Source organism: Ictalurus punctatus, chromosome 23 (genome assembly GCF_001660625.3).
Source record: "Ictalurus punctatus breed USDA103 chromosome 23, Coco_2.0, whole genome shotgun sequence".
NCBI classification, from domain to species: domain Eukaryota; kingdom Metazoa; phylum Chordata; class Actinopteri; order Siluriformes; family Ictaluridae; genus Ictalurus; species Ictalurus punctatus.
In genome coordinates this window covers 12665410-12688174 of record NC_030438.2, presented here as the reverse complement: position 1 = coordinate 12688174, position 22765 = coordinate 12665410, and the positions used below count along the sequence as shown (strand labels likewise).

Genomic DNA, 22765 nt, shown 5'->3' with positions numbered 1-22765 from the left:
ATCTATTTACTAAAGTACGGTTTTACTAAACCTTTTTGGTTGGTTGATTAATGTACATTTCTAAATAAAAATATGTTCGATGTAACAGACAATAATCAGAGTCGCTCTTTGTTCTTTTCTGTTTTTTTCTCGTGGCTGAATCACGAGTTCTTTTGAGCCTAAAATCAGACCTGACATTCGTTGTTGTTGATTTGTGGATTTGGGATGTTATTGTGCTGGAAGGTGAAATTATTATTTATCTTCAGCTGTCTAACAGAGGCTTGCAGGTTCTGTGCCAAAATAGACTGGTATTTAGCGCTTGCCATGACTCCCCTTATCTAGACTAGTGCCCCAGTCCCAGCTGAAGAGAAGCAGCCTCATAGCACCATGCTTCCACCATCATGCTTCCACCATCATGCTTCACTGTGTGTATGGTGTTCTTTGGGAGATAAGCTGTTTTCTTTTGTGCCAAAAATATCTCTTAGTCTTATGCACAAAATGTTCCACCTTGGTCTCAATAAACCATAGCACATTTTAACTCATGCTTTGGGGTGATTGTATTTAAAATATATATATATATATATATATATATATATATATATATATATATATATATATATATATATATATATATATATATATATATATATAATTTTTTTTTTTTAATCAAAGTTTTGGTGAGCTTGGAGGTTTTCCTTTGTCAGAAAAGGTTTCCGTCTAGGCCCCCTATGTGTGGCTATGTTTATGTCCAAACATGTGAAGAATAGGATAGATTGTTGTCAAGCACAGCATGCTTGCCAGCTGCTTTAATGTTGCTGGGGGTTTCTTGGTAGCAAATACTTCATATAATTTTGGAGGGACGCCTTGGTCTTGGTAATGTCACTGTGGTACCCCATTTTTTCATGGTATAACTGATGTCTTGGAAATTCTTTTGTAACCCTCGCCTGATCGATACCTTTCGACAGCGAGATGCATACCGTGTAAGCTCTTTGCAGACCATGGCTTCAGCAGTCATGTGAAACCAAGAAGAGAAATCCAGAAAATCTTACAGAAACTGCTGATCTTTATTTGGGGTTAAGCAGAATCATGGTGTTGATGGCAGGTGTATACTTACATTTGAATGTGATTGGTTCATTCTGAGCATGCCCCATTATAAGTGTGTGCACACTTAAGCAACCAGGTAATTGTAAGTTTTTATTTGATTTTCACTTGAATTTTGTTTTTTGCTAAATCAAAAAAAAAAAGGTGGGAAAAACATCTGATGTGATTTATCATGGTTTAAAATTTTTTTTTTTACATCACAAAAGCTTGCCGCTTTAACTGGGATGTGTAGACTTTTTATATCCACTGGTAATATTAGCGACAAGAAAATACTGTAGGTAAATCGAAGGTTTCTGGTAAAATTCTGTTTCTGTAGTTTTTGCGCTTAAGTTTGTCATAATTCACCTTGCATAACTTGTGATCCAAATCATATTGTCCCAAATTCGAATGCGTTCAAAGTAATTAAAATAAACTCATAAAAGAATTTGGCAGCCCTGCCCTGAACCATTTTAGTCATTGCACAACATCACTGACAGTTACACAGTAGTTTTTTTGTTTTGTTGAGTTAATAAAGTAAGTAATCATTAAGACCCAAGTCGTTATCACGCGCACAATTCTGAAATATTACTTTAATCTGACTTTGGAGTTACATTTCCCGTGTTTTATTCCCTTCGTTGTTTTTACACACCCGTCATAACATAACATATAAGAAACATGACAGACATGTAAACTCAGTGTATCCAAGACAAGGAACTTGACACAAGCCTCCATCATTAAAGTTAGTCTGGTTTCTTTAAGTAAACATTGTGGTTACTTTAATAGTTTTAGCTGAAAGACCAGGACTTGGCTTTTTGTGTGTCTTAGGTTTCTTCTGTTCTCACTCTTCTTAGGTGTCACATGCACCACACCCCTTATTCTCCTGCTTTCAGTTATGACTCACCTATCTGTGTGTTTGTCTTCTCTTCTGGCTTGGTCTACTTACCATGTCTACTTTTCCAAATAAACTGATTTAAATTTAGAAATGATAAAAGTTTAGCTCAGTTCATTTAGGACCAGATTATTTCTGGTGATGTATGTGGTTATGCCTTTTAAACGTGGTTCATGAAATGCATGTTTTGTCCTGTTTGTGAATTGAAACAGTGCAATATATTGTACTTTCATTGTTTGGTGTTTTGTGGGTTGAGAGAAGCATTGCACTTGTTTCAGACGTTTTAAAATCGTATAAAAGCTATAGAATAGTTACTCATTACTCATCTGAGGAAGAAATTAGATAGGGATTAAAAGGAATTAGCTCTAAGGTCTTTGCCAGTGTGGCTATGTTGTATTATATTGTATTGTATTGGTATGTGAGTGGAATATATGTTGGTCATGTCTTAGTGTTTTTTTGTTTGTTTGTTTTTTCTCTCAAACCATAGGAAAGTGCATGTGTATGCTGGGGCGTTGTCAAGCTTGGATTTGAGTTCTGATATACTTGTGTGTGTGTGTGTGTGTGTGTTTTCAGAGAAACTGCTCCTCATGCATTCCAGTTGGACCTGTTCTTTAACAATGTGTCCAAACCCAGCACCCCAGTGTTTGACCGGTTGGGCAGGTACTACACACACACACACACACACACACACACACACACACACCCAACACACCAGTGCGCAAACACTTATAAATGCCAACAGTCACAACTATTATACATTTATTTAATAGTTGTGTCTTTCCATTTAAAAATGAAAAATGTTTTTTTTTTCTACATTAAACTCTTGATACACTTTCCTGAACGTACTCGTCATACCTTTTAAAGTTCTACATGTCATTTATTTCCCCTAGCTTGGAGTACGATGAGAACAAATCAATTGTCTTCAGGCCTAATGGAAAGGTGAGAGATGTGTAGACTACTTCTTTGTATAATATTCTCTCCCTTTAGTAGATTTTTATGACCTCCATTTTTTTGCATGGTGGTTTACAGGGCTGTGTTTCTGGGGAAAAAAGTCCTTGTCCTTTATAAATTGTTGCTCATGTCTTTTGTCTTTTTGTCTTCAGTTTATCATGTGCTACACTGACTGGACTTTCCAGCTTTAAGATGTCTATGCAAACTATCAGTTGTTTGCATGCTTGACATAATACTTTTTACCTCTTAACACTACAAGTGTTTCTCAAGTAGTAGATCAGACATCTTATCTTTTGAGATGGAAAGTGATCCAATAGCATAAAATCAGACATGGTTTGATTTTTAAAATTTTTTATGAGACATGTTTCAGTTAACAGAGGAAGAAGAATTCTATGCTGGTAGACATGATGTGTATGAAGAGAACTACATGTTTGCATATTAGACAGTCCCTTTGCCCCTCCCCTCCATGCTACAGTGTTTCTGAAAAAGCTCAGATGTGCTCCCTTTTAGAGAGAGAAAGTGATGTTACAGGATAGGGTTATACCGTGGTGCTTGGAATTTTCTATATTGCTTCATAAATATGACCTAAAACAACATCAGATTTTCACACAAGGATGAACATGTGCACTTTAAATGGAACTTTTTGGTTTAAATGAGAAGCGTTATATTTGGAGAAAGGAAAACACTGCATTCCAGTTTAAGAACCGTATGCCATCTGTGAAACATGGTGGTGGTAGTATCATGATGTGGGCCTGTTGTGCTGTATCCAGGCAAGGACGGCTTGCCATCATTGATGGAACATTGAATTCTGAATTGTACTAGCGAATTGTAAAGGAAAATGTCAGGACATCTGTCCATGAACTGAATCCCAATAAAAAGTGGGTAATGCAGCAAGACAACAACCCTCAGCACAAGAGTCATTCTACCAAAGAATGGTTAACCCTCTTACCCCTTAGTTCTCACAGTATTATGTGCCACAACCCTGTATTCCGCATAGATACAGCACGCCAACCCTGAGTTCCCAGGCCAAAATTGGCCCCCAAATCAACATTTTAATTTGAACATTTTTAGGCCTTGAAACAACTTATAATAATGTATTTGTGTAATATTACTTTGAAAATGAAGCAGTTCAGTGTTTTTACTCCACTTAGAGCACAATTCTTAACTAGAGAAATGACGAAAAATGCTGGCTAAAATCTTTCTACTCATTTAGAAGTACCATACGAGCATCAGTGCGGTCAATGCCTTTGAAAAATGCAAGTAAATAATAAATTAAATAAATAAATAAATGCATTTTAGCGCCAAAAGTCAAGTTTCTGGTGATAATCAGACCAGCAGGTAGTGTTTTCACGAATGCACAGAAATGGTCCCGTTATGACTCCAGACCCCTGCAGTGTCAGTCGCACTGGTTGATGCTGAAGATGAAGACGGATCAGGGTCTGAATCAGGAGAGTTTGCGTCTCTATCAGTTTCGGTTTCGGTTTCAGCATCGCCTAACTTTCACTGCTGTCACTATCTAGAATCCTCGCTCTCGCCTGTGTAACTGTGTATGTTTTCTTTTTTTTTTCTCAATATTTTAGATGTACCTGTGTTCACTGTAGGTGTAACTTTAGCTGGAACACAATTAGCTTTTCGCTTTGGCATTTTTAGTTCACTTCTACTAGTACACCAATATTCACACTTGGATCTTCATCGTAATAACGTAATCACGTTAGGGGGTTAAAGAAAAATAAAGTTAATGTTTTGGAACGGCCAAGTCAAAGTCCTGAACTTAATCCAATATAAATGATGTGGTCGAACCAGAAGCAAGCAGTTCATGTGAAGAAACCCACCAACATTCCATAGTTGAAGCTGTTCTGTACTGAGGAATGATCTAAAATTCCTCCAAGCCGATGTACAGGACCTGATCAACAGTTACCGGAAATGTTTAGTTGCAGTTATTGCTGCACAGTGGGGTCACACCAGATACTGACAGCAAAGGTTCACATACTTTTGCCACTCTCAGATATGTAATATTGGATCAATTTCCTCAATAAAACTATTGCCAAGTATAATGTTTTTGTCTCATTTATGTAATTGGGTTCTCTTTATCTACTTTTAGGACTTGTGTGAAAATCTGATGATGTTTTAGCTGCATGTTTGTGCAGAAATAATGAAAATTCTAAAGTGTTCACAAAGCACCACTGTATTTTCCTCTTTTGAGTGTGGTCCACAGAGTATTTGGTCATGTTCCCACTCTGCGTTCATATTCAGAATTTGGAACAAATGAAACAACAATAAGAAATATGACCTTATTTTTTATGTGTGTAGCAAGGCATTACATAGACAAAAGAATACAAGAAAATAGGGCAAACGTTGACAGAAATTTCTGAGTGGATAGCTCACATCTGTAACGGATTTTATATAGTGATAAATGTCAAATGTACACCAGTACACATTGCATTAAGTTTAAGTTTTTCTATTTTCCAGCTTTTAACTCCTGTCTGTCTGTGGTCAGTGTTTTCTTTTTGGTTCCTTGTATGATTTCAGGCCATAATTGTCACTGAGCTGCAGCATTGAGTTCAACTTCCTGCTGTCCTCGTGATTTTTAACTTAGGAACGATTTACTAATCCTGAAGATCTATTGTTGCACAAGACAGACTTTTCAGTAGGCTTGAAGGATGCGTTCAAACACTAAATGTAATAAAGGACACAGTGACCCCAGTTTAGACCTGTGGAATAAGCAGGCTATAGTACGGGTACTACAGGTACAGTATGTGTAATTCGTGAGCTGTATAATAAGATGTGACCTCGCTTGATTGTTTTGTCTAGATAAATACAGATGGGTTGGTGCTGCGCGGCTGGTATACGTGCCTCACTTTGGCGGTGTACGGTACGGCCGAACGCTCACATGGCCACGACCGCGATTCTCCGCCCCCGCCCCCTCCACCTCCACCGCAACAGCAGACCCCAACCTCCAAGAGGAATGTCAAGCATGGTCAGTATATCTGTTATTTACACATGCATGAACAGTATTAGAAATAAACAATGCTTCTTTCATTAAGGCTCTGTCTGTTGTAAGTGTATATCGTTTTTATTTTCACATAGTGTATTTGTTGTGTGTGTGTGTGTCAGAGTGGGATAATGAGGAGCAGTTTAATGGCAGCCCACCCAGACCACAACCCAGAGGCCCTCGAACCCCACCAGGGCCTCCACCCCCAGATGACGATGATGAGGATGCGCTGCCTGTACCAGGTGTGTGTGAAATTTCCAGAATGAAATTGTTTGCCTGTGAACAGTTTTGTTATTCTTCATATGTGATTTTTTTTAATGTTATTTTAATTCGAAGTGCCACATTTATTTAAAAAAAACTGAAAGAGCAACTTTTCAAGCAACATAAAGTTAGTACATTACTTAGGTAATGGTATTAGGTAGGTTAGGTATAGGTGTAGCCTTAGGCTGGCCAAAAAGTGTATAACATGACTGCTTGTTGTAGCAGTTTGTGCATTCCTACGAAATCAGCTAAAATCCACCAGTTTTCTGCAGCTCCCGACTGCACAGCTGGTAATATTATTACACCCTCTCATACTCTACTTAAATTTGAAGTGGTGGAAATGCAAACTTTCCTGTCTTTTTTTTTTTTAGGCTATTGGTTCTGGATGATTTAATAGTTTATTGCTGTTTTTTAAAAATGGTAAATCTGCAGCAGGGAAAACTTAGTATCGCACAGGCATGGTGGCTACAGTAGTGCTGTAATAGGATGGAATTACCCCCATAAAAATGATATGTACATGAGCGAATACTCATTTTAATTTTATTTATTTTCAAGAAATCATTTTTGAACCGTTCCTTCAAAAACAATGAATCGCTCGTGTCGTAGGCCCGGTGAAGGAGGAGAGCATGGAGCGAGGGGACGATGACTTGGAGCCTGTTTCTCCTGAACGAAACTCCCTCCCTCCTGATGATACGTACTCGGACCAGGAACCGGAGGAAGAAGAAGGAGCAGGGGAGGATGACGACGACGATGCCCACTCTGAGGGAAGTGAGCCGGAGGAGGAGGAGGAAGAGGATGAAGAAGAGGGTGAGGAGGAGATGGAGGATGATGGTGAAGGTAGGGGAGGCACAGCACGGTGTGTGTCCCTCAGGCATGTGTGCGGATGTGTTTCTCCCAGCATGCTCCCACATTAACCTGACAGAGCAGAGAGGAAGTCACTAAAATCACACCTGCATGTTAAACTGCCTCTCCCTGAGCTACAGCATAGACGTGGCACTGGTTTTTATGGGTTTTAGTATGTCCCTGTCCCTGTACTCCGGCTCATATGCATCCTGCTTTGCGTAGAAGTATGGCTGTGTAGTTATTTCTGTGATGAAAGCAAGCATACTCTTGAGATGTTGCATGCGTGCTGGACATACTTTAATTTTCTTATTAGTTTTTGTTGTTTCACCAGAATTAACTTGTAGTTTATTCTGTGTGTGTGTGTGTGTGTGTGTGCCCCCCACCTCCCTCACCAGTTCTAGATGTTAACTTTTTCCCCTTACTTTAGGTGACGATGGCTACGAACAAATTTCCAGTGACGAGGAGGATCTCGAAAGTGGGGCGTTTAAACTGCCAGCCTTCGACCTTGACTGCACCCCTGAGGACCTCGCATCTCTACCCACTGTCCAATACGATCCATATGAACGGGAACTCCGCCCCCTCCAGCACTTCACTGCACCCCATATCACGCGCTACGAGGCCGAATTGAATTGTCTTAAGGTGACAGACCTTCAGGACCAAACGTCGCAGTGGGCCGAGTCTGCCGCTAAGTTGTCAGAACTGCTAGAGGCCTGGAGGGACGGACCAGAGTCGGAGCGTGGTGCAGGCTGGGTAACAGCATTAGAGGAAGTTTCTGCTTTGCTAGTGAAAGGATTGAGCTTCTTGGCGGTTAAAGACCCAGAGGGCCAAAAGGAGCAGCTGAAACTGCTGGTTGAATGGACATCCACAGCTCTGAGTCTCGACTCGGCCCTGGCACAGCCCATTGCCCTGAACCTGCGCCAGCTGAAAGCAGGCGCCAAACTGGCATCTTCTTTGGCTGACTGTGGTACTCAGACTGTGCAGGCCCTACTGGAGAAGGGAATCATGGGTCTTCTTCTGGACCTTCTGTTTGCTGATCATGTGTCATCCACACTGAAACTCAGCATTCTGCGCTCCCTCGACAGCATCATAAGCGAACCACTTGGCATGGAGGCGTTGATTAGAGTGGGCCAACAAGACAGCGAAGGGACCAGTGGCTACCAGCGTCTGCTCGAGCTCTTTCTGTTGGACCAGACCGTCCGAGTGGCGACGGCAGGTGCTGCCATCGTTCAGAAAGGACATTTTTACGAAGTGCTGACTGATCTTCAGAAAACGGCGGGTGTGTGGGCTGAGCACCATCCTGCAGAAGGTGAGGCTGGAGAAAGAGAAGGAGGTGAGAGGGAGAGAGAAAGCACAGACAGAGAGGGAGAGGAGGGAGAAAGGGAAAACATCGAGGCAGAGCCAGAGAGCCCAATGGACATGGACACGCTGCTGGAATCGAATTCTCTATCAGAGGCCGATTTGGACAAGCTGCAAGGTTTGCTAGAAGAGTTGCTCCACCTGCTGGAAACAGCGCCTCACTGCATGGTGCAGCCACCTGGCAAGGCTTTTCCCACGACTGCGCGCATTACTGGACCTCCGGAGCGAGATGATCCTTACCCAACTCTCTATAGGTGATTCACACACCCCCACGCCTTAGGTGTTAATCAGGCTCATGCTAGCTAAATGTAGCTAATTCTAGCGAGATGTAGTAAACCTCTGCATAAAACTTTCTGTACGACTTGTAAAATGTGTATATCTCCTATTAACTGTTTAATGAAGCTTTATTATACTTGTTGGTCATTTTTGAGATCGTTAAGACCGTATTAGCCAAATCTATTGGACTTGCGCACACACACACACACACACACATACATTTTTGAAAGACATACAAGCTCTGGTATGTTTCCTGATTTCTGCTCTTGCATGAGAGCAGTGTTTAGATTATTAGTCTAGGATTTGTTATAACCAAAGGTACTCAATGTAAGATTATTTCTTGTAAGGCCTATAAGATGGAGGACACTAAACATTGTTAATCGTGGACATGCAGACCTGTTGTAAGACCAGTAAGGTCTGGTATGTTCTGTAAGTAAGGTCTGTTAGATGTTAGTAAATGCAGGGGGCCTCATTAATCAAGCTGGATACGAACCAGTGTATTTGTAAATTGTTTACATAAGAGCATTTACATAAAAACTGTGAATTATTTGTGAAAATCATTTAATTTAATCCAGAAAAAATGTTTGTATCTTATCAGAGTTCCTAAGTTGAAGATGATTCACTCATGTGAACCTTAATCAATCAGTTCAGTTTTATATACTGCATTTTTTAAAATGCTGATTAAATAAATAGAGTTTATTTCAGTTGCATACATGAATTTACAGAAAATTGTTCAAACCTCAGACTTAAAAGTAAGTCCAAAAGAATCCGTAAATTAAAAACGAATAAGACTAGCTTTTCAATTAGGACAAGAGTAATAGTATTCTTTAAAAGGAGGAGCTTTGTCTGTGTCTGTGGTAGGCGATGCACTGTTATGGCTGAGAGTTTTGTGTACAGTTGAGATCATAAGTTTACATTACCCCTTGCAGAATCTGCAAAATATTAAAAAATATATTTTTTTAAATAAGAGGAATCTTAAAAAATCCATTTTGTTTATTATTTTGCACTGCCAGATGTTTACATATAGTCCACAAGTAGGGATGGTGATATCTTATCATTTGCGATATACCTGTAGAAATTCTCCCCACAATAAGAATGAGTCTTCCCGTGATGATAATGATAAAGCCTAGTTGATGACGTATTTCTGTGTGCGACCCATTCGCAGCTCACGTGCAGAGCGAAAACAAGTACGGCGGAAGGCGAACGTGAAGCTGAGGAGGAGTTTATCGCTAAACGAGGAGCTACCTCTACAATCTGGAACTGGTTTTATTACAGAAAATCAGTTTTACTTTTAGGTCAATGTTTGTGTTTCTGAGGCTCTCAAGATCACAGCTGTCACTTGTAGCAAAAACAGTGGTGAATTGTACTATATTTATATTGTCACTGATATCGTTATTTCAATAAACACCAGAAAATATCGTGATATAGTTTTAAGTCAGTATCGCCCATCCTTATCCCTAAGACACAATAATAACTGAATTTACACAAATGAACCCGTTCAAAAGTTTACATACACTTGATTCTTAATCCTGTGTGTCGTTACCTGGATGATCCACAACTGTATTTATGTTTTGTGAAAGTTGTTCATGAGTCTTTTGTTTGTTCTGAGCAGTTAAACTGCCCACTGTTCTTCAGAAAAATCCTCCAGGTCCTTCACATTCTTTGCCTTTCCAGCATATTCTGCATATTTGACCTCTTTCCAACAGTGACTATATGATGTTGAGATCCATCTTTTCACACAGGATGACTGAGGGACTCGTACACAACTATTACAAAACAGTGCAAACATTCACTGATGCTCAATAAGGCAACACAATACATTAAGAGGCAGGGGGTGTAAACTTTTGAACAAGACGATCGGTATAAATTGTTATTTTGTTTAAAGATCTTATTTTTAAGAGTTTTCTTTGTAGCATCTGAAGGGCAGTGCTAAATGTAAAAAAAAAAACATGATCCCTCTTATTTTCAAGGCGTGTGTAAACTTATGACCTCAGCTATAAATCGGACGTGCTTTGAATGCACTTGGTAATTTACGGGTGTCTGGTATTTAATAACAGACGCATGTGAGTGTGAAGATATTCTGTGTTACTAAAACTTTTGTAAAGCTGCCGAAATTCTTCGATGAGTTTGAGCTGTGAAATCATTTACACACGACTTTACTGAAAAATTAATAACCTGATTGTCATTTATTTGATCATGTTAGCCAGATATTGGATATATCTACAAAGTCTAATAAATCTTTTTTTTTATTTTATTTATTTATTTTATTTTTTTACAGGTATATGCATGCTGCGCACTTTTTGGAGTCATTGGCGGTTGTCTTGACCTCTCCGGCCACTTGCAGCCACGTGGGAGTACTGCAGGCCGTGCGAGAGCTGCTGCGCTTCTTGTCCCAATCCCAGCAGGGACTCTTATTCCTCCTGAGCCAGCACGAGCCCACTAACATCCTGCTGCGTCTGCTCACACCTCTCACACACGTGGCTCCCCTCACACACCTAGCTCACCTGGCCCCAATGACCCCTCTGTTGGAGCCAGAGGGGGAGGAAGCTGCCACTGGCACCGAGAGCTCGCTGGATGATGGCTTTTGGGTGTGGTTAATGCAGGCCTTGCACGCCTTGCAAGCTGTCGCCGAGCTGAATGGCCTGGAGCTCGAGGAAGGTGACAATCCAGAAGTACTGTCCACACTCCACAGCTTGTATCTGATCAGTTTTAGCAGCACGGGACGAAACGCTGTCTCACACGTCCTCAGCCTGGACGTTAATCTCAGCTGCCTGGTCAACCTGCTCGAGCATCACGCCAAAGAGGGACAAGGGTGAGCACACACACACACACACACACACACCCCTCAGTAGACACAAGCAGAACAAGCTGGGGTTTCTCCTGCATATATGCGCTTCAATGTATTGATTTTCATTTTTAGGGAGGGAAAAGCCAGAAAGTCTGTAACATACAACTATGCCTGCATGCTTGTGCTGCTGGTTGTCCAGTCCTCTGCTGAGCTGAGAATGATGGAACATTTTGCGGCTCCGTTACTCACTATATGCAAAGCCGACGAGAACAATGCAAAACTTCAAGGTGAGACAGAAACCTGCTTCCCAGCAGCTTAAAAATCTCACCAAAGCCATTCAGGAATCTATACTATGGACAGACTGAACACGAAGTGTGTGAAAATGTTTTGTTTAAGGTACTATTTTGTGAGATTTTGAAGTGTTATTATAAAGTATATTCAATTCAAAAGAATGTTTTTATGCTAAAATATCGAGTTATTAAGTCGAAGTTCACTGACGTATATCAAAATAAGGACATAATATTTTGAGAAAAGTTATTAATTTGAAATAATGACGCTGCACTCAAAATGTTTCCCAAAATTTGTAATATGTAAAAAATAAATAAATAAATAATGACGACATAGCACTTCAACATATTTTTTCCACAACAGTTGTTGGAAATAACCTTAAGTCAAAGTAACAAGATACTGTGTGTTGAACTAATGAAGTAACTTGAAATAATGTTTTATTAAGTCAAAATCGTGAGATTATAAGGAATTCGGTCGAAATAATGGGTTGTCAAAATTGAAATAACAAAATAACGTTGAGAAAACGACAAGACGTTGTACAACTTGTATTCAAAATGAGTTTGGTCAAAATAAGAAGATAATTATGTGGAAATAATGAATTAAGGCATTATGTATTATTTGTCTGTATTATGTATCTTGCACTTCAGGGCTTGTGTTACTATACAGTAAAGAAAAGCATAAATCTCATGTTAACTTTGTAATAGGGCTGGGCGATATGTCAAAAATATCTTCTCATGATACTTGAGAACATTTCTACGATACATTATGTGTATCACGATTTATAATTTAGCTAACAAAGTTTTTACTACTGTTTTGTCTGCAAAACAGTAGTCAAATAAACCACATTAAACTGAGTTTCATGCTATTTTTCTTTAATGCCTACAAAGACAAAGATGATAAATGACGTCAAATCGACGGCATCCATTCAGTAACATTTAATTTGTAATTATTAAAAATCTTTTTTTTAAAAACCCAAAAACATCACCATACCAACGATATCTCAGAAAAGTGTATTTCGTAATCAATAATCAGGATAGCGATATTATATCGATATATCACCCAGAGCTACTTAGTAAACAATCTATAATTGATATTGTTTTTTCTAGGTTAATTTGGTGACTTTTTTTTGTTTGTTTCAGAGTTGAGTAAATGTCTGGAGCCACTGGAGAAACTACGTTTTGATATGAGCGGCATTCCAGCCCTTATTGACTACATCAAACAGGTCTGTTTATCAATTACAATAGAACATGGTATAAGACTTTAAAATGATTTACTGAAAGAAAGGAAAGTTGGATATTAGAGCAGCAACATATCTTCAACAGAGTTAGGGTGTTTTTAAAAATAAATAAATAAATAATTATTTAATATAAATGTACTTTGAGCCTGTCCTTAAGTACATAACCATATACTCACTGGCCAATTTATTAGGAAAGTCTGTATGCAATTCAGTTTCATGCAATTACCCAATCAGCCAATCATGGGTCAGCTATGCAGTTCATTAAATCATGCAGATACAGTTGAAGAGCTTCAGTTAAGCTTCACACCACTCATAGGAATCAGTGTCAAAACGCTGTGCTTCAAACGTCTGAGAATTTCACTACGGTATTTTTGTCGGTGCCAAACTGGCTGGTTTAAGTATTTCAGAAACTGCTGATCCCCTGGGATGTTCATGCGCAACAATCTGTAGAGATTACACAAAATGTTGGGGGGGAGGGGGGAAGAAGCATCCAATAAGCGGCAGGTGTACGGGCAGAAACTCCTTGTTGATGAGAGAGGTCGGAGGAGACGAGACTAGTTTGAGGTGACAGGAAGGCTACGGTAACTGAAGATGGGGAAAAACAGTGCCTGATCTTTTTTTCAATCTTCAATCAAATCTTTCAATCTCTTTATTAAAACCTTTATTTTTTTCCCCTTTATTCTGATGTTTGATGTTAAATGTTTTATTAACTGAAGCTTTTGACCGGTATCTGCCTGATTTTATGCATTGCTCTGCTGCCACATTATTGGCTGATTGGAAAATTGCATGTGTATCCTGACTGTTGTAACAGGACATCAGGTCTCTTGGGTTTAAAGGGGAAGGCTAATTACATTTATATGTGCACACTGTAATTGTCCACTTGTTTAAAAGATGTTTAAAATAAGGTAGCGCCAGTGTTTGTGTATAAGTAGGACTAATGCATGTATTTATACAGTGAAACGAACCAGCAATAATATATTGTGGGCAAGCTACTTAATGACTAGCCATGCATAACTGAGATTCTGTTCTTTGTGTCAGAATCTGGAGAATGTAATGATGCCAGATGGAGTGGGCCTTGTCACTGCTCTCAGAGTGCTTTGTCACATCGCCTGTCCACCAGCTACTGTGCCAGGTGCGCGCACGCACACACGCACACACGCATGCATACATCTTCTGTTTTTAACGGTATGAAATCTTTATGATAACCAGGCCAGGCCAATTGTTGTATTTTTGCTAGACACTAAAGACATTTGGATTTTAGATCAAAAGATGAATGTGAGATAATAGTTCAGAATTTCAGCTTTCATTTCCTGATATATATGTATGTGTGTATGTATATACACGTGTACATACACACACAGTGCCCTCCACTAATATTGGCACCCTTGGTAAATATAAGCAAAAATGATATGAAAGCTTTTTGTTTAACCTTTTGATATTTTGTTAAAACATTCACAAACATACTCTGCTCTCGTGGATATCAAAAAATTGAAAAAGAGAGAGAGAGATGTGTGTTAAGCAACTTGGATCATGGTGAACCCACCCATCCTTAAGTTATCAAAAATATTGGAACATGTGAATAACGGGCGTTTCCCGTTGCCCAGATGTGCCCTGTTAGATTGATTTGTTTAAATTAATAGCTCTGAATGTTTACTCTTGGTTTGAGTCCTGGGTTTCTCCTGTAAGGTCTGCATTTGTTGATAAACCAACATGAAGACCAGAGAGTTGTCTATAGGAAAAAAGCAAGCCATTCTGAATCTGAGAAAAGGGAAAATCCATCAAAGCCATTAGTCAAGCTTTGGGCGTAGCCAATACAATAATTTGGATTTCTGAAAAAGAAAGAAATTACTAGTGTACTGACAACCAAACAACGAACAGGTGGGGCAAGGTAAACAATAGCAGTTGATGATAAACATTGCAATTTTTAGGCAAGGAAAAATATTGGAACATGTGACTGACTGGTGTTTCCTGTTACCCAGGTGTGCCCTGTTAGGTTGATTGTTCATACAATAAATAGCTCTCATCATCTACTCTTGGTTTTAGCTGTCAGTTTCACCTGTGAAGACTGCATTTGTTGTTAAAAGGATAAGCCAACATGAAGACCAGAGAGCTGTATATGGGAGAAAAACTAGACGTTTTGAAGCTGAGGAAAGAGGGAAAATTAGTCTGAGGCATTGCACAAACATTAGGCATAGCCAATACAACAATTTGGAAAGTCCTGAAAAAGTAAGAAAACACTGATTTACTGAGCAACAGACACAGAATGGGTCGGCCAAGAACAACAACAGCTGATGACAGAAACATTGTGAGAGCTGTGAAGAAAAACCAAAAATCAACAGTCAGTGACATCACCAGCACCCTCCACAGGGCAGGGGTGAAGGTGTCACGATCCCCCATTCGAAGACAACTTTGAGAGCAGAAATATAGAGGCCACACCACAAGATGCAAAACACCCATAAGCAGTAAGAATCAGAAAGCCAGATTGGAATTTGCAAACAAATACAGAGATGACCCACAAAAAGTCTGGAACCAAGATTAACCTCTGCCAGAGTGATAGAAAGGACAAAGTGTGGAGAAAGAAAGGACCTGCTCATGATCCAAAATATATGATCTCATCGGTCAAGCACAGTGGAGGTAGTGTCATGACTTGGGCTTGCATGGCTGCTTCTGGAACATTCTCACCAATCTTTATTGATAGTGTAACTCATGATGGTAACAGCAGAGTGAATTCAAGAGTTTACACAAACATTTTGTCTGCCGATTTACAGAAAAATGCATCTGAATTAATCGGGACGAACTTCATCGTGCAGCAAGACAATGATCCAAAACACAGTGCCAGCTCAACAAAGAACTTTATCAGGGGGGAATGGTGACGAATTGGTGATGACGGTGGGTTGCTGACTTGATGGAGTTATTGAAGCAAGGGATATGCAACCAAATATTAGCTGTTACTTTAAGATGATCTGTTCCAATACTTTAGCTCACCTAAACATTGGGTCGTCTGCCACCAAAGGTTCCGTGTTTGAAGTCGTTAGCTTGGTTGTTCTAAGCCATTCCAGTACTTTTGGAGGGGACTGTATGACTGTATTATGACGCTACATTCTTTAAAATAAAGCGGTGTGTGTATAGCACTAGTGAACATTTATCATAAATCTGTTTTGTCTATATAGGTCAGCAGAAGGACCTGAAGTGGAACCAGGCCGTGATCACACTGTTCAGCGCTGAAGGAATGGACACGTTTATTAAAGTCCTCCAAAAGTTGACGTCTGTGTTACTACCCCCCTGGCGACTGCATGGACCCTTAGGCCCGACGCCACAGCGGATGATGATGATGTCACTGGCATCCTGTGCGCTGAGGCTCATGCGAGCAATGCTAAGCGAGCTGTTGCACGGCGGCGCGTGCGAGTTCAGGGATGTCCGTGTCCCGGCCGTGTGTGTTACCCTGCATACCATTGCATGCTCCACGCCGTTGGGACGCCTGGATGCCGAGGAGCTGCGCCTGCAGAACGACATCACTGATGTTTTACTGACTTTCACACACGCTGTGAGCAAGCAGGAGACAGGCTCTGAGGAAACCGTGGCAGCGAACAGCTGGTCTCTCATGCTGAAAGAGGTGCTCAACTCCATTACTGCTGCACCAGAGAACATTTACAGCAGCCTCAGTCTGTTATCGGAGCTACTGCCTTTGCCGCTGCCCATGCAGACCACACAGGTACTAAACACATACAAGTGATGCTAAACAATCTCTGTCCCTCTCAACGATGCTAAACATTCTCTGTCCTTAGGCGTGACGAGAAGCAGAGTAAAACCCATTAGCTGTAATAAAATCACTTTTAACACACACCCTCACATGGCATATTGTTTTTACAAAACGGCAACAAAAACAATATGATCAAATCCATTGTTAAATACATTTTACTTCATTTATTATTCATTATATTTGCAATAAAAAACATTTCCGACATGTAATATCGCAATATAACAGGTATGGTATTAGGGTAATGGTTATTAGGGTATTCTACAAAAGAGCAATAGGTGCCTCACAAATCACATACTTGTGCACTATTCTACACCATTCTGTAGTATCAATAGTGTGAGTGGTACGCGTATGATGCACATATTCAGTCGAAAAAACTAAGTGTGGCATGTTGGACACTCAACGGTCGCAGCTTTGCTTACGTAGCGGAAGAGGGGCGGGGCTACCAGGCATTGACGCTGCCTCAGATTTGCTCAGAATCAAAAATGGTCGCGTTGGGCATAAACGTTTACATTGACATAAACAGTAAAATGAAGAAATAAATTTTCGTTGACTCTGGGTATTCTGCTAAAGCTAGCCGCGTCGCATTAAGTACGTTTGACATCATTTGCCATCGACTTGGAAACGGCCTATACAGTGTTTAGTTCGTCATTTGAGCCACAGCTAACGGCTTAGTTAACAGTTTTATAGGTTTAATTCTTGGCAAATTGATATGAAACTCAATTATTGTGATGTGGTCCGAGGTGTGTGTGTATATCAAGGATAGAACAATGGCTTTGGACACGGCTCAGCCAATCAGAATTTAGAACCGAAACTATTTTAAACCATTTAATTACTATATAAAACTGTTATATAGTCCACTGATGTTTTGACATGCAACACCACAGCTCATCGGCAAAAAAATGTGAGCCAGAGACTTTCTGCCTTTTTGTCCAGGGCACTAACATGGTGCTTCAGGACAGGATAAAGATTATGGCTACATAAATAGTCTCTTTTTTTCACTTATTTTCCATAGTCTGTAGTAAGCTCACGAGGTTTTGCCGTTTAAAGATGATATACATTGCTGTTTCTGTCTATATGGCAGGCTTTGTCAGCCCAAGACATCGGAGTGGCGATGAACACGCGTAAGCTGTGGAGTATGCACCTACATGCTCAGGCACGCACGTTACAGGAAATGTTGCGGTGCGTGTGTGTGAGCAGCTGCCCAGCTCTCCTGTCCGTGCTCCGGCGAGTGTGTGTGCAGCTCTGCGACCTTGCAGCACCGACTGCCACCCTCGTCATGCGGACCCTGCTGGAGCAGCTGCACGAAGAGATACAACTGTAAGTTTATGTATCAGGATTGCACATGCATGAGTGAACAGGGCTCACGAGTGAATTCGTTGGTATTCCATTTAGGAAACGCCTGTGTGTGTGTGTATATTTAATGTTTTAAGATTTGTGTGATCCCACACAAGATGTTAGTCTACTCACATTATTGTTTATATTCTGTTTAGGGAAGCCGTGACTTCGCAGTTGACAAGGCTACTAGCTCTGCTAGACTCACTGGTGTCTCAGCGGTCCTGTAAGGCAGCCATGTTGGCTCTGCTGGGCGGAGCCTTACGCGGCGAGGTGCGGAGCGAGGGGCGGCCTGAAGACAGACCAACCGAGATGCTATCGATACTGCTTGCGATGCTCATCTCACCGGTGGACGCAAACCTATCGGTGCAACAGAACACTGAACTGATAGCCTCGATCATCCAATCACTGTGTGACCAAGACATTTCTCTGATTGTGAGCGGCTCAGGGGAGGTGTGTGTGTCTGAGGCAGAGCAGTTGGCTAATGCCTTGCCTTCAAAGGACATGATGCCGTCTATATGTGACAAAATGTTGGAGGTGCTCAGACACACACACAGCAGCTACACACTTCAGCTCACTTGCCTCAGAACCATGATGTTCCTGACTGAACATGACTATGGGCTCTATCACTTGAAGAGGTAACAATGTGCTTTTATTTAAGTGTGTATGCAGCGTATATATGGAGCAGTTCACTGACTGCTGACCTTGGTTTTTGCTATATATGCTTTGACATGCTGTTTATGTTGCAGCTCACTGAAGAAGCACGGTGCTGCCGTGGCGTTGTTGCTCCGGAGAGAAATCGCATCTTTTAACAAAGAATCGGCTGAACTGATTTCGGCGCTGTTGGACTTCCTGCGGCAGATCCTCAACAATGACTCAACAACAATGGTGAACAACAGATTTCACACAATCTGTTTCACACAATTCTGGTGTCTAGTGAAGCCAGAATTGTGTGTTAACATTACGCTTCATGTATGTATGTGAGTGAGAGAGAGAGAGAGAGAGAGAGGGTGGGGGGGGCAGGGAGAGTGTAGTATGTGTTTACGAGAGCCTGTTTGTACTGTAACAGGATGAAGATATGGACTCCCGCTCTTTGGCTTTGAACGTGAGTGATATGAAACAGCTGCTCCAGTGGAAAAATGATTCCACTGAACATCCACTCGCAGAGTTGGAGAAACACATCACGGTATGAAGTGCATCGGTACAAGAGCTGATTTGACGTATTTTCAGATCCGGAAATAAATATGTTCCAATCTCGACAGTGCCACAGCCATCCGTTTCCGGGAGCCGAGGCGAAACCAGCCGTGCTCTCCGAATGGAGGGAGGGCGTGCTCTCTCTTCCTTGACAATCAGACTTGCACTAGCTAATTGCAGGCATACAGAAGAGGGTCGATAGCACTTTCCTCACCGTGTGTTACACTGCCCTGTGATGCTGAGCAGATATTCAGAAAGATGTGTTCGGCTGGCTTCACGTGTTACAGAGGAAGCATGCGTTAGCTTTTACCCTCCCCGGTTGATAACTGTTATATGATCGGAGAAAGCAGGACAGGTGGGTGGGAACGGTAAGGGGACCAAATTTGGCGGGAACAAAAGAAGAACATTTTACACTAGACGTGGTGAAGACACTCTTGGTGCACTGGTATAAGAAGCGACAAAGACGTGTGTCACGTTGTGAGTGCTCTACCACGCTTTTCAGGACACGAGTCCGACGTGTCAGTGTAGGTAGAGTAGAGTGTGGAGTATTTTTAGTTCTATAGCAGTATTAATGTGCCTTGATAAATAATTAAGTTACACGTATTAGGGTTTTTCCTGCTCATGATTCAGTGTGTTTTTGCGGCCAAAAATGCTTGATGTAGCTGCAGCTTTTTTCGAGTTTTTATGTGCTTTTCTTTTTCAGAAAACTATAGGGATTGCGTAATCCTGGAAGGACTGAATTTAGCAGCCGTTCCTGAGTTGAAGTGCATGTGTTAGAATAGTTAAAATGCTAAAATGTGCAGTACTCCAGGACCAGGGTTGGGAGCATGTGATTTCAATTATGGGCCCAATATAGCATAAATGCTGTTTTTTAATATGGTTTCTAGCCAGGAAGACATGCCACTTAGATATACAGCAACATATTTATAAAAAAATGTTTATAATAATTATAGTACTAATAATGTTGAGTTTGACACAGAAATCTTCGATATGAACTATTAATTGTTATAGTCGTACAGTTTTCTTGGTTGTGAGCTTCTGTCATTTTCCATCAAATGTATTGCTTGAACGCGGACCGACGTTAACGTCGACCAACAAATCAATATTAAAATTCATTGCCAACTATTTTTATCATCCAGTTTTATCGCTTTTGTCTTATTATTAGTAGTCGCAGCCCTGTACTGCCCCTAGTGTTGGTACTGTGCCACACACATCCATCTTTCACATTTAAAACAGTATGCTGAATGAACTGCCTCCTCATCTTGCGTACATATATGCCTGCTTTTAAAGCAAGTGTGGTCTGGCTGAGTGTCATTATTTATTTATTTGTTTTTGTTTTTTGGTTGTGCCTCTCACATCTAATGCTTGTGTGACCAAACTATCCTAGGAACTCCTTAAAGAGGATGATTCATTGGAAGCTCTGCTTGAGAATGTGGTGGGTCTCCGGCAGATTGTGGAAAGTACCGGAGAGACTATGGGCCAAACAGAACCTGAAACAGAGCCAACTCTGCCTTCTGCAGAAGCACTCCAGACCCAATTTAACAACAGGTAACAGCAGAGGAAGTCTGTCTCACCTGCTCGTCAAGTTTTTGTTAGTACTCTGATGATGTTTTTTGGTATGTCTGTATGATTGTGTGTGCTCTCTCCCCAAAGAACCGTATATATTCTCTCTGATCTGTTGGATGATCAACTGAGGGCTCTTTGGTATCCTCCATTCCAGTCAGATGACATGGAGACAGACCAGGACATGGTGAGGGTTTGTTTTATTTGGTGTTCAATTCTACTCTATAAAACAATAGCTATAATCCTGGTACATCTGTATTATGTGAGGAAAGAGGCTGTGGCCATTAGAGGACAAAACAGATTTCCTGCTGATTTACTTGGAGATGAATGAGATACTATGCTTCTGTATTTGTACTGAAATATGTGGAGTTTGTTTTGTTGCTTTGCAGGTTAAAGTAGACCTTGTCGCACTGGCGCAGCAATGCTGCCCTGATCTGAACCTGAAGGCCGAGTTAGACCGTTCGATCCTGAGCGAGCCGACTTCACCAGGCCACAGCAAACCAGCAAAGGGCTTTAGACTGGGGAAGCACAAACATGAAACCTTTATCACGTCTAGGTACACACAAAACACATTCACATGCACTTTCATTCAGTGGTCAGAAATACAGGTATGGAAAAAGCTTTGCAGAGTGCATACAGAAATCCGAGCAATCACCCAAGCACAGGAATGAATGTGATTGCTGTGTCTGACCTGTTTAAAGGAGCACACCCAAGGGGAAAACATACCAGGGTTCAATTTAAACAGACTCAACACTGCATATGTGAAAGTGCCCTTCGTGTGCATAGAATAATCCTCAATAATGATTCCGTATGAATCTCTCGGCAGCGGCAAATCCGAGTACGTGGAGCCGGCGAAGCGTGCTCACATCATGGTAGCTCCTCGCGGACGTGGTCGTGGCGCTTTCAACCAGCTCTGCCGGCCACACGACATCTTCAGGCAGCGCAAACAGAACACGAGCCGGCCCCCCTCCATGCACGTAGATGACTTCTTGGCTGCAGAGTTCAAGGAGGTGAGCCTACCCACAGGCCTGCCTCTACCCAAACGCCCTCTCAAAGGCGGCGGAGCCAAGCCACCCACTAGAGGCCTGTTTACCGGTGGAACCAGAGGACGGGGCTTCCAGAGCCACACCCGCTTCTTCACTCCACCTGCACCCAAGAGTGCACTGCTTGCCAGTATGTACAGCTGATAATACTCAAACACATCCAGATTTTGTTGTTGCTACATTTTGTTCGTTTTTGAAAATTGACATTTGCGGGGTTTTTTCTTCGCACCGAAGGTAATTATCCTCGTCGTGAGGGTGGGCGGGGCTCCGCTTGGAGTGCTCCAGTGACTGCAGTTACTCACAGAGGGACATACAGCGAACCCCGAGGAGCACAAAGTAACTTTACGAGGCCATTACCATCGAGGCAGCCGCCAACAGGTACACTCATGTAATACCCGTGTAGATATTTAATAGCTATACGGCTAGGTAGATTCGCATTACGTTTTTCATAATTATTTAATCATCTTGTTTGGCTGGAGGGAATTTGTGTCAGTCTTATTAAAGATAAGCAAGTTATTTGAAACTCCCAGATCCATCTGCAAGTAGAGGGACAGAGTAAGAATAAGTACTGTGTGCACCACGTCATTCAGTGGAAACTAGGTCTAGCAAGATGACGCTGAGATGTAGGCTGCATCCGAATATCCCTACTACGCTACTACGCAACTACGCAGTCGGCTAAAAGCAGCACACCAAAGGAGTCGTGTGTCCGAATTCTCAGTGTTCATAAAACAGTAGGTGAGAAATACCCAGATGACCTACTGCTTCCAACTCGATTCTGTAATATTGAACCACAGGACATTGTAGATACTGCACTATCCCATAATGCAACAGGACTGGCTCGGATTCTGACAGTTCAGACAGTAGTACGTCTAGAATTGTATTCATGCTTACCACTTATACTGATCAGTACATACTGTATCAGCAGTCGAGCAG

At 41.3% G+C, this 22765-nt stretch overlaps 1 protein-coding gene across 3 annotated transcripts in view; it reads left to right on the top strand.

The window, feature by feature from the left end:
* Positions 1-22765, top strand: part of virma (vir like m6A methyltransferase associated) — a 27132-nt gene that overhangs the window by 3042 nt on the left and 1325 nt on the right. Inside the window, exons 3-22 of one of the 3 annotated variants that reach the window (XM_017453553.3) lie at positions 2522-2608; positions 2839-2887; positions 5711-5876; positions 6014-6133; positions 6759-6959; positions 7423-8605; positions 10906-11439; positions 11548-11702; positions 12843-12925; positions 13979-14072; positions 16111-16652; positions 17782-18017; positions 18191-18670; positions 18782-18920; positions 19102-19218; positions 20614-20774; positions 20880-20976; positions 21179-21345; positions 21616-21962; positions 22067-22210. In XM_017453553.3, the coding sequence (XP_017309042.1) occupies positions 2522-2608; positions 2839-2887; positions 5711-5876; positions 6014-6133; positions 6759-6959; positions 7423-8605; positions 10906-11439; positions 11548-11702; positions 12843-12925; positions 13979-14072; positions 16111-16652; positions 17782-18017; positions 18191-18670; positions 18782-18920; positions 19102-19218; positions 20614-20774; positions 20880-20976; positions 21179-21345; positions 21616-21962; positions 22067-22210 (5102 nt within the window). Of the gene's footprint in view, positions 1-2521; positions 2609-2838; positions 2888-5710; positions 5877-6013; positions 6134-6758; positions 6990-7422; positions 8606-10905; positions 11440-11547; positions 11703-12842; positions 12926-13978; positions 14073-16110; positions 16653-17781; positions 18018-18190; positions 18671-18781; positions 18921-19101; positions 19219-20613; positions 20775-20879; positions 20977-21178; positions 21346-21615; positions 21963-22066; positions 22211-22765 lie in introns of all 3 variants that reach the window. The other 2 variants (XM_017453552.3, XM_017453554.3) reach the window with 2 other exon arrangements.